The following is a 14,414-nucleotide window of genomic DNA, read 5'->3' as shown; positions in this document are numbered from 1 at the left end:
AAATCCTACGGTCAACTACAACATTCCACACACCGAGTTTTTTGTACACCGAATTTTCTTACATCGAGTTTTCTTACATAAAATTTTCCTACACCGAATTTTCCTTTTCCCACCAACCATAGTTAAAAACTAGTCAAACTGGCTAAGGAAAGGAGCTCGAGACACATGTGGTGATTTGTTCTATGAGAGGAAGTATTTGATAATATAACTTTCATCAGTTACATTAAAGTATATATCTTAATAAATTCAACATATATAGACTCTCTTCCAGAAAATTTTATCTGGAGGGGCAAAATCAAAATGTAAGGGGACTGCATTTGCTAAAGGATACGCCATGCATAAGAGTAATATCATTTTTATTAACTTCCACGGAGAGAGGGTTCCCCTTGAAGTATGCCTGGAGGAAACAGTGTATACGTGATTTAGATAAATCATAATGAATTTCCTGTAGTAAAAAGGAAACTACCTCCTTCAGGGGCGCATCCATGCGGTTGATTTACTTGCTTTAGACTCCTCAGCAAGGGCGCCCATCCGTGGGGACAAGGTGGGGCGCCCGCACCCCCCTAGAGGAAATTATACTCCGGAATATCGAAAACCCAATGGAATTTTTAGAATAGCTGCAGCAAAATTTGAAACTATATTTGAAATATCGCTTTTTCTTGCCCCTTTTTAGAAACCATAATATGGGCACCCTTGCTCCCGAAACTTCGTAGCTGGACATACATTTGTATTCTCACCTAATAAAACTATGCTCGCCTAGCAAATAAGTGATTGATGTAGCACACAGATTTGATCTTACAAATGTAAAAGAAGCACTAACTACATATAGAGTAGATCTTTAATCTGTCCGGCAGAAGCTTGCATGCACGAAGTGTCCTTTTTTCTTTCTTTCTTCTTTGAAAATAGGACAATTTTCGAGTATACGATTTTAGCCTATACTACCTATGAAAATGTCGTCCCCTCGCTCCTGGTGATGATTCCTAATTTGAATTTGAATTTCAGTTACGAAGGAACGTTGAGTTAGAAAAATAATGTTCTAAATAATTAAGTTATAATAATAATAATAATAATAATAATAATAATAATAATAATAATAATAATAATAATAATAATAATAATAATAATCGGACAGATCTTATTTACAGATTCATTTAATTACAGTATACTGTTGCTATGACTTTTCTAACAGTATAGAACGTAAAAGTACTCAGACTCACACACTCATTGTGGCCACAAACCGAGTAAATTATAATCTGCAGCATATAAGTATACATAGTCCTTGATGTCAGTGTTGAATTCAGACTTTTGTCTTAGGGAAGCAATAAAAATTTGAGGGGGGAGCTTTGTTCTAGGTTGCAATAGAGCAGCAGGAATCTGTCGCAACAAAACTCGCGACTTGTTATTGTCTGATTGGTTGCAATTACCAACATATTACAGTTTTTCCCTAAGTAACGTGTAAATCGCTTGTATGCGTCTGAATCTAATTTCCAGGTTTTTATTTAACTTCGACTTTATATGAGAACGTGGTTTGTTAATTAGAACAATTAGGTTGGGCAAAAGAAGAAACCAATTTTCTTTAAAAATACAAAAATTTTTGCTTTTAAGACTTTTATTTTCGAAAAAAAAAAAAAATAAACAGCACAAAACAAATATTTCAATGCATATGTAATTATAGATAATATAGAGGGGGCGTATATATTCTAGGGGAGGCTCAACACCCCCTTGAACATGCCTGAATTCAACACTGTTAGATGTGTCTGAAGCATGAGCGTCTCTGGCGCGGGGACGCGTCCCCCAATATTTTGAAGTACAAAATATTCAATATTTTATTCTAATTTAATTTATTGACTAAAAACAGAATAACATGTAAATAATAGTCTAATAATTATATTTATTTAGAATGTATTATTCTGGCTGTGAAATTCTTAGCCGATTATAAAAGTTGTTGATATACTTTAGGGAGCCTGTGAAGGTAAGGAGGAAGGTAACAAATGTTGTCGAAGATAATAAACAGGTTAGGCTAGGTAGTACCATTTAAATCACTTTCTTTGATGTCCTCCCCCAAATTTTATATGCTAGAGACGCCAGTGGTCTGAAGCAGGGTTAAAAGTGTGGGGTTCGCCGTCCTCCTACCTCCAAAAGTATGTACGGCGTCCCCCTAGTTCCTAAAAAATTACAATGGGCAAAGATAGGCAGGGGGCAAGGCGGGAAGTCATGCTGCTACCTACCGTCTCCCTACTTTTACAGATCCACTTTTACACCTGGTCTGAAGGGATTGAAGGGTCCGTATGGAATGATGATCTTCAGTTCCATTAATCTTGTTATATCGAATTTCGTTACTCATTTGTTTTTGTATGACATTTGTGACGTTCAACTCTCCAACTATAATGCAGCCATTTGTTGCAATTTGGAAGTTTTGAATCAGTAAGTTCTTCATAACAGAAAATGGAAGAAAAGAAAAACGTGTTAGAAGAGGTGAGCGAAGTTAACTATGAAAAATTCTGAGTTGAATATAATGTACAAAATATTGCATTAAAGAGTTCCTATACTTTGTTGTGGATAATTGAAGGTTAGTTTTGAGCGTAATTGAAGGAAAAATTACGCCGGATTAGCATAATTTCTTTCAACCAGTTAATTTTTTAAAAGTTTATGTGCTTTCAGAGAAGGGAATTGTTGACTAACAATTGTCTTGTATGGCAAATTACGTATAAGAAGTTGCATTGTTGGCTATAGTAGAAATAAAAAGTTGATACTAGTTAACCTGAAAATAATACTGATATATTGAGATAAATGCTATAATTCATCGTACATTACGAAGTTATCCAGTGTTAAATAGATAGCAATGACACCATATTCAGATTTAATTACTCAATTTAGCGTGGTTAAAATATTTTCTCTTGCACTTGAGTATGTGTACAAGTAATATTACAATACTACTAGAATTGTTTATAAAAAAAAAGCAAAGACATATTCTCTCTATTATTAACTAGCGACTGTACATTGATATGCAGGTTTATTTTAAGAAAATACCAGAAATTGTGCAAGTTATTAGTTGTTTGTGGTGTACTGAACCGTTATTTATGAGTGATGACACAGAACATGTAAGGCTGCTGTGCATTTTTTAAATAGGATTTTGCAAAAGGGACTAAAGTTCAGTATTCTACAGTTGAATTTTGAAATTTTACAGCTAGAATTTAGTGTCTGGCGATACAGCAGTTAAGCCTATAAATTTACACCTTAAGAACACTAAATTCTAGCTGTAAAATTTCAAAATTCAACTGTAGAATACTGAACTTTAGTCCCTTTTGCAAAATCCTATTTAAAAAATGCACGGCAACCTTACATGTTCTGTGTCATCACTCATAAATAACGGTTCAGTACACCACAAACAACTAATAACTTGCACAATTTCTGGTATTTTCTTAAAATAAACCTGCATATCAATGTACAGTCGCTAGTTAATAATAGAGAGAATATGTCTTTGCTTTTTTTTTATAAACAATTCTAGTAGTATTGTAATATTACTTGTACACATACTCAAGTGCAAGAGAAAATATTTTAACCACGCGGTAATAGTATACAAGAGGACCTCATTATGTCCAGTGCACGTGCATACTTCCTACTGTTGCACTACGTATGAAAATGATTTTATTACATGTAGAAATGGTAATAGAACACGCAAGAGACCCAGATCATGTTGTATTCACACTCCAATATGAAGTGTGAATACAACATGATCTGGGTCTCTTCCGTGTTCTATTACTACTTCTACATGTAATAAAATCATTTTTATACATAGTGCAACAGTAAGAAGCATCCACGTGCACGTGACATGCGATATGTGTTTCAAATGCCCCACATATACTCATACAAAATGTACAAGGGCACATTATTATTCTTCGCATACCATATAAAAAAACATTCTTAGAAGAACATCTGTAAGTACAAGGGCCATTTTAAGAATGCAATAAAAATTAGGGAGGGAGTACCAAGCGAAAAAGCGCACATATAGCCCGAAGTACAAGGGCTATATTATTGTTAATCACGAAATATAAAGGTGTGGAAAAGTTAATGCCTACAATGACCTACTCAGCAACATAGAAGTGCTTACCGCCAACGTGCTGAAATTTTAATACATTAAACTATCAATCAACAGAAAAAATCACTTATTATCTCCAATACAAGATCTGCAATACAAGATTTTAAAGCACAAATATAAAAAAAGATTAAGATCGCACATTTACTTCACGATCCACGCACTTTACTTACTTAAACGTACAAATATCACCATTTTCATCTTCTTCCTACCGTACTGCCACCTGCAGAACACAAAGCACAAGCTCCGTCAATATACGCAGAACCAAAAAAAAAAAAAAAAAAAAAAATGGCACCCCCATGTAGGCGGAACCTCTGTGTAGAACTGCAGGACGTTATACGGCCCGCAAGAAAATCCCGAAAATGCAAATTACCAATAACATAAGCGAAAGTAAAAAAAAAAAAAAAAAAAAAAAAAAAAAAAAAAAAAAAAAAAAAAAAAACGCGAGCTTAGAAAAACCTCTACGGAATGAGCCCAAACCTTCACGAAACAACCCTTCAAAAATCGGTAATCAATCACGGTAGACCTGCTACTACTGCATACAACTCTCAAACAGTTGAAGAGAGTTCACCGAGCATCAAAAGAAACAAGTTGTACGATCCCAAAAGTGAAATACATACGTTGTTCTTTATATTCGTACCACCACAAAAGTGAACGACACTCGCTTTTTTACCCCATTTTTAAGTTCCTAGATGTTCAGTGAATAATCTGTAAAAGACTGCACTTCGTGCGTCCTCGGGAAGTAACGAGGCACTGTCGTATACTATATCCTTATTTTGGTTTGGGCATTACTGCTGTATCGTTGCATCACTCGGAAATCGAAAAGGTCCATGTTCCGTTAAGGGGGTCCAAAACGAACCTAACCTATAAACGTTATATTATGTAATCAAACGAAAATCAATGGAAAGAAGTGGAGAAATTGCAAATTTCTTGTGGAAGAAATTACTGAACCCCCTTAGCGAACATTGACCATCGAAAAAAGTTAATTTATTATTACTTGAGACCGCCCTTGTCTTTAGTGCACGAGGATACTTCTTACTATTGCACTACGTAGAAAATTGATGGTATTTCATGTAGAAGTGGTAACAGAACACAGAAGAAATGCAGATCAGGCTGTATTCACACTTTATATTCGAGTGTGAATGCAACATGATCTGGGTTTCCTATCACTCGCGAAGTAAATGAAAGTGGGTTTGTTACCCCCTTGGTAAGTTCGTAGATACTCAATGAATAATCCCTAAAAGTATGAGCGTCCAGCTCCTTCTGGAACTCTGACGGTCTTACGTATACTATATCCAAAAGTTGTAGTCCATGTCTTTCACACAATTTCAACAATTGACACTCCTTATTTTGGTACAACGATAAAACTCAAACACGATTCGTGACAGTCTTGTCATTTACGCACAATTTTCACACTGGCTTTCTCATTAATTATAACAGGTGTACATCTCCGCCAAATGATCCCTTCCGCCTCCACATATTGTGCCGCTTACAATATCAAAAGCAACTAACAACAACAAGCATTTTCTTACCTTCAGGTATTCCCCTCACCTGACTTTCACTCACTCTTCCTTGCAAACCAATATAAATTCTCCAATTCATCTGCTAAATTTTCTAAAATTGGTCCGGCGATACATCAGGTAACCCAATTGACAGAGCTTGTAAACTGTTGCTTGCAAGTACTCGCCAGTCAAAAAATCTACTAGCCAAACCATTTTCAGTTACAGTGTTTGCACAAATAAACAGAAATCAATTTGTGACACAGTAAACATATAAATACCTTTTTTATTTTGTTTATTGGCTTGTCTCTTAAAAATGAAAAAAGAGTGACATCTGCTATTTCTTCTTGAATTCACATTTTTGATTGGTCGGACTTTACTCGCCAAATATGAAAAAGTACTCGCCACTGGCGAGCAGGCGAGTGAATTTTTTAAGCCCTGCCAACTGAGAACTGAGAATATGAGCCAATTTCCCTATTTGTAAGGAATATCCCACGTCCTTTTTAGCATGATAGAGAACAAAATATTATATAAGAATTTCCTGAGACATCCCTAATTATCGTAGGACCGTGAGTCATGCCACGTTCTTTTCGGAATGAATCAGCCTTTCGAATGGTACCACTCACATGTCGGTACGTATACCCGAGAAGAGAAAATTTTCTAAAAGGGGAAATTATTGTGAAAAATCCCTTTTTTTAAAGCAGGAATTTTTATCTCCTCAGGTACATGGTACCAACATGCGAGTGGTACCGTTCGAAAGGCTAAATCATGCCGGTAGGAACGAGGTACGATTCATGATTTTAGGATGAATAGTGACAATACTGTAGAAAGTTTACCAAAATAATTGACTAACAATGTGTAAATAGGGGAAAAATTCGATTTTTTTTGACACATCCCAATTTATCCTAGGGTCATGACTAGTACATAGTTTTGTTTCAAATGAGGCTAGGGTTCAAACGGTACAACTCACATGTCCCTATCGTGTACCTGAGGGGAGAAATTCCGGAAAAAAGGGAAAATTTATCCTGAAAAAAACCCTTCTTTCCAATTTGGTTGGGATTTTTACGCTTCATGTTCATAATAGGGAAATTTGAGCGGTACAGTTGGAAACATTGCTTCACTATGAACACAACGAGGTATGAACCATGATCCTAGGATAAATAGGGATGTGTCAGGATTTTTTTAATTGTTTTTTTTTTAAAAAAAAGCTCTAAAATTTACCCCCCCTTTTTTTTTCGATCTTCCATGTTTTTGACGTCGCTGCTCCTAGGCATCGCACGCGTCACTGCAAAATGCCCATAAGCATGTTCTTTAATGCTTCCATACTTGAGTGAAGAAAGAAAAAAAAAAAAAAACTGTGTGGAAAGCTTTACTACAGATTTATAAGTATTTAACTTGTTCAAACCTGAGTAAATGGCGAATATCTCTGGAATGATAGTAACTAATTAACTCCATGGGCTTTGGAACCCGGAATATGAATGCCGCATTCACAAAAGCTCTGTATTGAGTTCTGTCTTAAGCCAATTAAATTCAGTTTCTAATTTGTTTCTTCCATTCCGTCTGCATGTGCATGACCTGCCTAACTGAACCTCCTACATTTTATGACCCTAACAATGTCAGGTAAATTACGCAAATTATGGAATTCTTCGTTATGAAGTTTCCGACATTCGCTATTTCCTTTCCTCGTGGGTCCGAACATTCGTTGCAGGATTCTGTTCTCGAAGATATTAAGTATGCGTTCTTCCCTCAGAGATAGGGACCACGTTTCTCAACCATACAGTGCAACAAGCATTATTATGGTTCTAGGCCTATATATTTTAAGCTTGAAATTCCTCGACAAATTTGCGAAGGCCAAAAGAGTGGGCTATAGAATAACACGAATTCCGTTTTTAGTCGATATTTAATTTGTTCGTAGGTTTTGTTAATGTTGGTCCTAGATATTTCAAAGTATCCACTTTGTCGAAAGTATTTGATATCTTTAATCATATAATAATGTATCGCACCTTCGGTGCTACAACCGTTTTCATGGCATAAAAGAATGCGGTGTATTATCAATCTACATGAAGTTATTTTTCTTGCTCCAAGGATATAACACTCTAGAACATATTAGGACATTATTTAAAGTAAAATAATGTAATATCATTTTATAAAGTAACCTCCAATTCCATATCTTTGCGAAAAATCCTAACCAACCTGTGCTAGGTGACCACTAAAATCAAGAAGTATCTCTGGCGGAATCAGAGATTAGATTATTCTATACAATTAAATTGTTGATTTCTTGCTCTTGTAAAATAAAATTCTATGTTTCTTTGTAAATTTTAGAAATGATGCACCACTAAAGGAGGACAGCACTCATTTGACATATAACCTGCAATTTTCATACAATAGATAGTCAGTACTTTCAACAACCATATTTATAAATGCTGCATTCCTCAGGGCACGTTAACTGTGGGAAGGCATAAGCGTAATGGGTATAAATGCGATATTTTATCTAAGACATTATTTGTCCAGTATGATTAGTGTGGCAAGTGTTCACTTGAAGCAAAGTTTCTTCTATCCCGGTTCAGGCAGGGGAAGTGGTGGTGAGTGTACACGTAAAGGACACGTACCCCTATGGCTCAAGCCATCAAGGGAATCTCAGACGCACTTCCCGTGAAAAATCTTTGCAATACGTATTATTGTTGGTTGTAATGAAAAGTTTTAATTGGAGGAACTGAATTTGTTTCTGATTCTAAATTTTTAATGAATATAATTTTAACTTTTGCTTTATGGGGCAAAGAATATTAAAATGGAATGGAAAATTTAAGTCTAAAGTTCAGAACACCTCTATAATATATCATAGGCTAAAAGCTAGAAATTCTTTGATCTTCTGGGTTAGTTTGCTCTTTAACTGCCTTCATAACTGTTAGTTTATGGCGATCTGAAATGAAAATAATTAAACGAAGGGGCTGAGATGAGAAGAGCTGCTCAGTTTAGACATCTGGAACGTTGACTCATTTGTGGATGTCAGTGAAGTTCGTAGAATTGCTAAGCTACAGGATTCGGAAGAAAATCTTTCTTCTTCCATGAAAAAAAGGCCATTTAGTAGTGTCGTCATCTTTACCTTTGCACGAAGAATTTTCTTTAAAATAGAATAGATTAGTAGCCTAGAGAGGGACATAATGTCCCTCAGCGAGACTACAAATGTCTATGATATTACTTTTAAGCAGTTATAAATAACAAAGGATGACGACTTAACGTCGGTTTATTTGTAATTGAATAGTTTTTCTTTGCGTCGGCGTCGCGTGCCTATCAGGGATAATAGGAAAATTTCTTGTTTTGAAAAAAATCACTTAAAATTTCCCAATAGAAACTTTCGAAAGCCATCGAGCCTTAGTTTCTTGAGCAAAAAGTATCCGAAAAGAAGTTATATTAGTTATGTGCAATATACTTTTGGTTTCTTTGTTTAAAGCAGTAACTTTATTACATGAGGAAAAAAAGGAATGTAAATGTTTGACAATTAAAATATGTCTCTCATCTTGAAGGGTGGGACTTTAGTTGTTATGGTAGCTCTGTTTCAGTTACGTATTATACAAGCAATACAAATCATATCGTGTTCGTAATTCAGCAGATTTTCAAATTATAATTGCCATACACCTTGAGGTTGAAGAAAAAATTAATTTGAGCAATCAGATTACATAGAATTTAACGAATCGGTACAGTAAGTTGAAGACTCTACTTCGATTCCCATTAAAATTCAATATATTAGGTTGGTCCGAGTTTCCTGTCCGTATGAATACGTACAAGTCCGTCATCCCCAAGTGCCTAAAAATCTCAAAATATTTGCAGTCTGCAGCAACACATTTTTGCCATAGTTTATCATACGGTTGGATTCCGCAGTGAAAGAAGTCTCTAGTTGTGAAATAAAGTCCTTAACGCACATTGCACCGCCCGATCCCTACAGAAAGACTCGAGATGCTGGAAGAAATGATAGTCGGCGGAAAAGACATCAGGAGAACACAGTCAATGGAGGATTTCATAGTGCAACTCGTGGAGAGTCGGGATCGCTGTGGCTCAGGGTAGAGTGTTCACCTCAGGTGCACGGGATTGTTGGTTCGATCCCAACTCGCGCCAGGTGAACCTTGTAGTGGACAAACACCGTGTGCGTGGGTTTTCTCGGGGTTCTTACGTTTCCTCCCTCTTTCCTCGTTCCACCATTTCATTCATTTCTCATCATCGTCGTCTGTTTTAGCATAGCCGGCATAATCGTGGGACGTAAAACTTAAAATATTTTATTTCATTTCGTGGAGAGTTTGCAACGTCCTTTAAGTGTGCACAACATGGGACACCGTGTCTTTTGAACATTTCTGAGTGCTTGGAACCAAAGTTGCTATGCATTTCATGGAGTTCAGCAGTGTAACAATCCATATTGATGGTTTTGCTTCAGCTGAGAAAGACGTGATGGATCAACCTCAACATAGATCATTATACCATGAATATTATCTCCTGGTAGAAACCTGCACGGGCCGGGCTTGGGCGGGCCGACTGTTATTTCTTTGGGCCGGGCCGGGCTTGGGCGGGCCGACACTTATTTCTCTTCAGGTCGGGCCGAGCTGGGGCCGATTAATTGCAATTCTTTAATAATTATTGACTTTCGTTAAACAATAATTGGAATAAAGCCAAACGTTGAAGAAGTGTGCCCGTGAATAATATTACAAACAATGCAATAGCTACCGTATTTACAGTTTGTGTTGCTTAGCGGCTCCACTTTTACTATAGAGGATTGCAGGCATTGCGCGGTAAATTGAGCTCTGACCATGATCTTCACTGAACCCAAAATATGACAAGAAGGGGTGGGAAAGTCTTGCTTGTCGCTAAACAATATTGCCATCATCACTATGCTAAAATCAATTAAGTTAGATTTTTGTTACAGGAAATGGAGTTTTTGTTCTTTCGATGACAGGCAAAGTTCTAGGAGGCAATGGTACCATTCGGAAGGCAAGCGTGAGGTTGTCAACCAGAGTTTAGAAAATGTTTTTGAGGGTTAGGTCAAGTTTAATACTAAATTTTGAGAAAGATTGGGGTTCGAGCTAAATCTTTTAAAAATTTATCGGGCCGGGGTCGGGCCAAAAACTTTTAAAATTTATCGGGCCCGGGCCGGGCTTGGGCCAATAATGTTAAAAAACTTATCGGGCCGGGTTCGGACCGTAAAATTCGGCCCGTGCAGGTCTCTATCTCCTGGAGTTCGATCAAGATCCAACCACCGCCCTGACCGTTTACAATTGACATAGCAGGTCCGTTTTTCAAATTAAGTGACACTAAAGCATTAGCATAGTTTTTTCCTGAGCAGTTCCTCCATCACCCTTAGCATAGTACTGAAGCTATTCCCCAATCTGTACAGGTTAAAATGATAAGAAAACTTGTATTTTTTGCACTATGTGCACTGCATGTCTTTTTAAAACTTCAAGTTTTTACTCATACAAACATCGAATTGACGAAACCTGTTAAATCAGGAAGTTTTCAGGTATAGTTGTACAGGGAGCGCCTATGGAGTTGTAACCTACTTCTCCTGTGGTGCCTTAAGTGGCCGTATACAAGTATGGTTTGGGGGGACCAATCAAATCATTAGACTTCTTTCAAAATTCATATAAAAATGAAACATCTTCAGTAGAAATAATACTTTTCTAAGTTTCGCCTTAAATAGACTTAAATTTGATTCTAACTACTGAGTAAAACAAAATTTAGTAATTTTTGCAATAAACATTTTGTTTTTGCTCAGCGAGTAGTTTAAATCAAATTTAAGAAATAATAGATAGTCAATCAGTAAGAACGATTCAAAAAGAGGAGCCAGAGAATATGATGCTGGTAATAAAATAAAGGGTAGGAAATGTCACATTGTTATATGTACTCTGTGCCTTTTAATTACTGCTGAAGTACATAGTGCAAGCGTTCAAAATCGTGATGGTGCTCTAGATCTTTTTATTCGAGCATACCAGTTCAACGATGAAATGAATATAGTGACAGAATTTGAAATTGGTATTAATAATTTTCGAAAGGAATTATATATCTATAAGGCTGGGCGCAAAATTTCAAAGTCAGAAGCACTCGTCAGACCAAAAATAATGGTCGCCAGTATCTCTCACGTACAAATCATGAGAGGGCCTCTCCTCTTGCACCCCAGGGCCTTCGGTTTAACAAAGGGGTCACATCAGGGCATAAAATTTTAAAACTAGACAGATTCAGGATAATCAATTTTGAATTGGACAATTCATATATATGTTAAAAAATATCTTATCTTAAGACTTCACGTTTGTGTAACGCGCTCTCTCTCTACACTGAAGTACCAGTTGTCGATTGCAGTTTTCAGATCAAAGTCCTTAAGTGAAAGGCTATTGATGGAAATTGTCAACAAATCATCCAGTGTGTCAGTGTGAATTCCTGTAGGCAGTCTTGGCTCCGTTGAGGCTGCTGAAGCCTCTCTCACATGAAGCAATACTCACAGGTAAAACTGCACAAAATGTGACAATTGAAAGAAAATTTGGAAATCTCGTAATGAAGTTTTCGATTGAGGGTGGGAAACGAGGGGCAAATTACGACGTTGTGAACACTTCACTTTCCATGTCCGCTGTGAACTCTTCATATTCCGTGTTTTCTCTCACGCATTGACAATTAATTTCAAGTGAAACAGAAACTACACAACCATGTGAGTTTGCAGAAACTATTCCTACTGAACACTGGTCGCCAGCTCTAAATTTCTAGTCGCCAATGGCGACCAGGCGACCGGAAATTTTGCGTCCTGTATAAGGTATACTTGTAGATGAAGCACACTTCGTACTACTCTGCCTCCATAGCAGAACATGCTGTGATCTGCGATGTGATCGCAGAAAATTTCCCGCGCCTGTGCAGAAAAATTGCCAGAGGAAAAAAGAAAGGAGACAGAAAAGTATGAAAACATGCCTGCTGTGTGTAGATGTCTTAAATGGACGGACTACTCGCATAAATATAGTTTGAACAGCTTTTTACGTCGCGTAAAGCGTAATTTTAAGAATCACAAGTGTTTCTTCTGTAGAAAATGTTTGCAGAATTCCTGCAGAAAACTTTTGACTTACAAAAGCTCATCGCAGAAAGACAAAGAAAGTTCTGCCATCGGGTACTCTGCTGATCTTTTGCAGGGGGAATAAACAAGGGTAAAGTTGTGTAAGTAGAGCATATGTACGATCATAAATGGCGCCAATGTATTTTCGGCTCACCATTAGAACACCTTGGTCAACTACTATGTGGTGTACAATATTTAGCACAGGTTCTGGTTGCTTCCTTCCCCTCATAAGAACTAATGATTCTCTTTTTTAAAAAAAAATAAATAAATAAATAAAAAAAATAAAAAAAAAAGCTGATATGACAACTTTAACCACAGTAGGAGAATGGGGTCTGGGTGGTTAAGTGGTAAAGCGCACACGTCTGGTACGAGAGGTCCCTGGGCAATGCCAAGACATACGAGATTGAGGAGTACAAGATCATATTCATGAGTTTCCTTGGGGTCCTTCCGTTCCCTCCCATATACTTATTCCTCAAATTCTTTTGTAATCATTCGCTCTCACTAATCATCCGCTTTCTTTAACCTACAGGGCATAACCATGAAACGTAAAACTGAAAAATTACAATTGAAAAATTACTTTTTTACATTTTCTGTATGTACGGTACAAAAGATATTGTGTATTATTTAGTCTATAAAAATATTTTTTCATTTTTAAACTTGTTTATTATTATTATTATTATTTTGTAACGAATAAATTCAATTAAAACCCATTGTATGTAAATAGGCCTTGAACAACGCAGTTTTCCGTAGAGTGAATGTTTCGTAGAACCAATTAACCGCGTTATCCAAGGTATCTCTGTACTTTCAGAGACTCGTCTTCCCTCAAACTTGAGATAAATGTATGACACTAGTTTAGCACAGAAAAAGAGAGAATCTATATTTTTTTTGTAAATTAAGCGGTTGAAATTTGGGTTTTAAACCACATGATATTTAGTTGTCAGATTATCTTATTCTTTCTTGAAACAGTTTACTTCTTGTATACGTACATCATTATTTATATTATTTATCTCCTTGTCTTCTTATTTGTCTTTTTGAAGGTTGAAATTCTCTTCAGAAAGCTTCAATCGCTGCCGGAAGAGATTCGTGTAGAAGCATTTAATAAGTTTCAAGCACTAGTTCCACAAACAAATCGCCAGTCTGAGAATAGCGAATCTGATAAAGAACAAGGTATGAATTTCTTTATATATTTAATACTATTGCTTGTTTCTCCATTGTGATCAAATTTCTTGTTATAGATTAACTATTTAAATCACGTAAACTAAAACCTGTTACTAAAGAAAACACTCCTTTCTCTATTAACAGTCTGAAGATATAACTGACTTTATTTTGTCTGAGTATTTAACATTTTCCTCCGCTTCTTCCCTCTTCATTCATCCGTAGAACACTGAGATTCAAGAGCTCACACTCTTATTTGTCTTTATTTTAACACTAAATTGTAAGATACATCATAACTAACTAAGATCGTAAGTTAGAAACTAAGTTCAATCACAGACAGTTATAAAAATCCTAAACTTAGAAAAAAAAAAGGTTCATCAACTCTGAAGGATTCATTTTACAGAATATAATCAGTCTTGAATTTCTTACAAGTACATAACTAATTGCACCGATATCACGCCTTTGAGCATGTGCATGACGAGAATCGCAAGGTAGATTTTAAGGTTAATGCAACTGAAATTTTTGAAAAATATTACTGATAAAAGAATTCCAGAAGACTCAAATACGTTCCTTGCAATTTGTGATGTTG

At 36.2% G+C, this 14,414-nt stretch overlaps 1 protein-coding gene across 1 annotated transcript in view; it reads left to right on the top strand.

Moving 5' to 3' along the window:
* Positions 1-2,320: 2,320 nt before the first annotated feature.
* The window catches only part of LOC145671116 (uncharacterized), a 63,636-nt gene continuing 51,542 nt past the window's right edge, over positions 2,321-14,414 (top strand). The window contains exons 1-2 of the mRNA XM_081739905.1: positions 2,321-2,475; positions 13,708-13,837. Coding sequence (XP_081596031.1) covers positions 2,446-2,475; positions 13,708-13,837 — 160 coding nt within the window. The 5' untranslated portion in view covers positions 2,321-2,445. The remainder of the gene's footprint in view (positions 2,476-13,707; positions 13,838-14,414) is intronic.

This window comes from Thermobia domestica, chromosome 15, assembly GCF_964235325.1.
Source record: "Thermobia domestica chromosome 15, izTheDome1.hap1.1, whole genome shotgun sequence".
Taxonomy (NCBI): Eukaryota; Metazoa; Arthropoda; class Insecta; order Zygentoma; family Lepismatidae; genus Thermobia; species Thermobia domestica.
The sequence above is the reverse complement of the archived record's forward strand: the minus strand, read 5'-3'. Positions and strand labels throughout refer to the sequence as shown.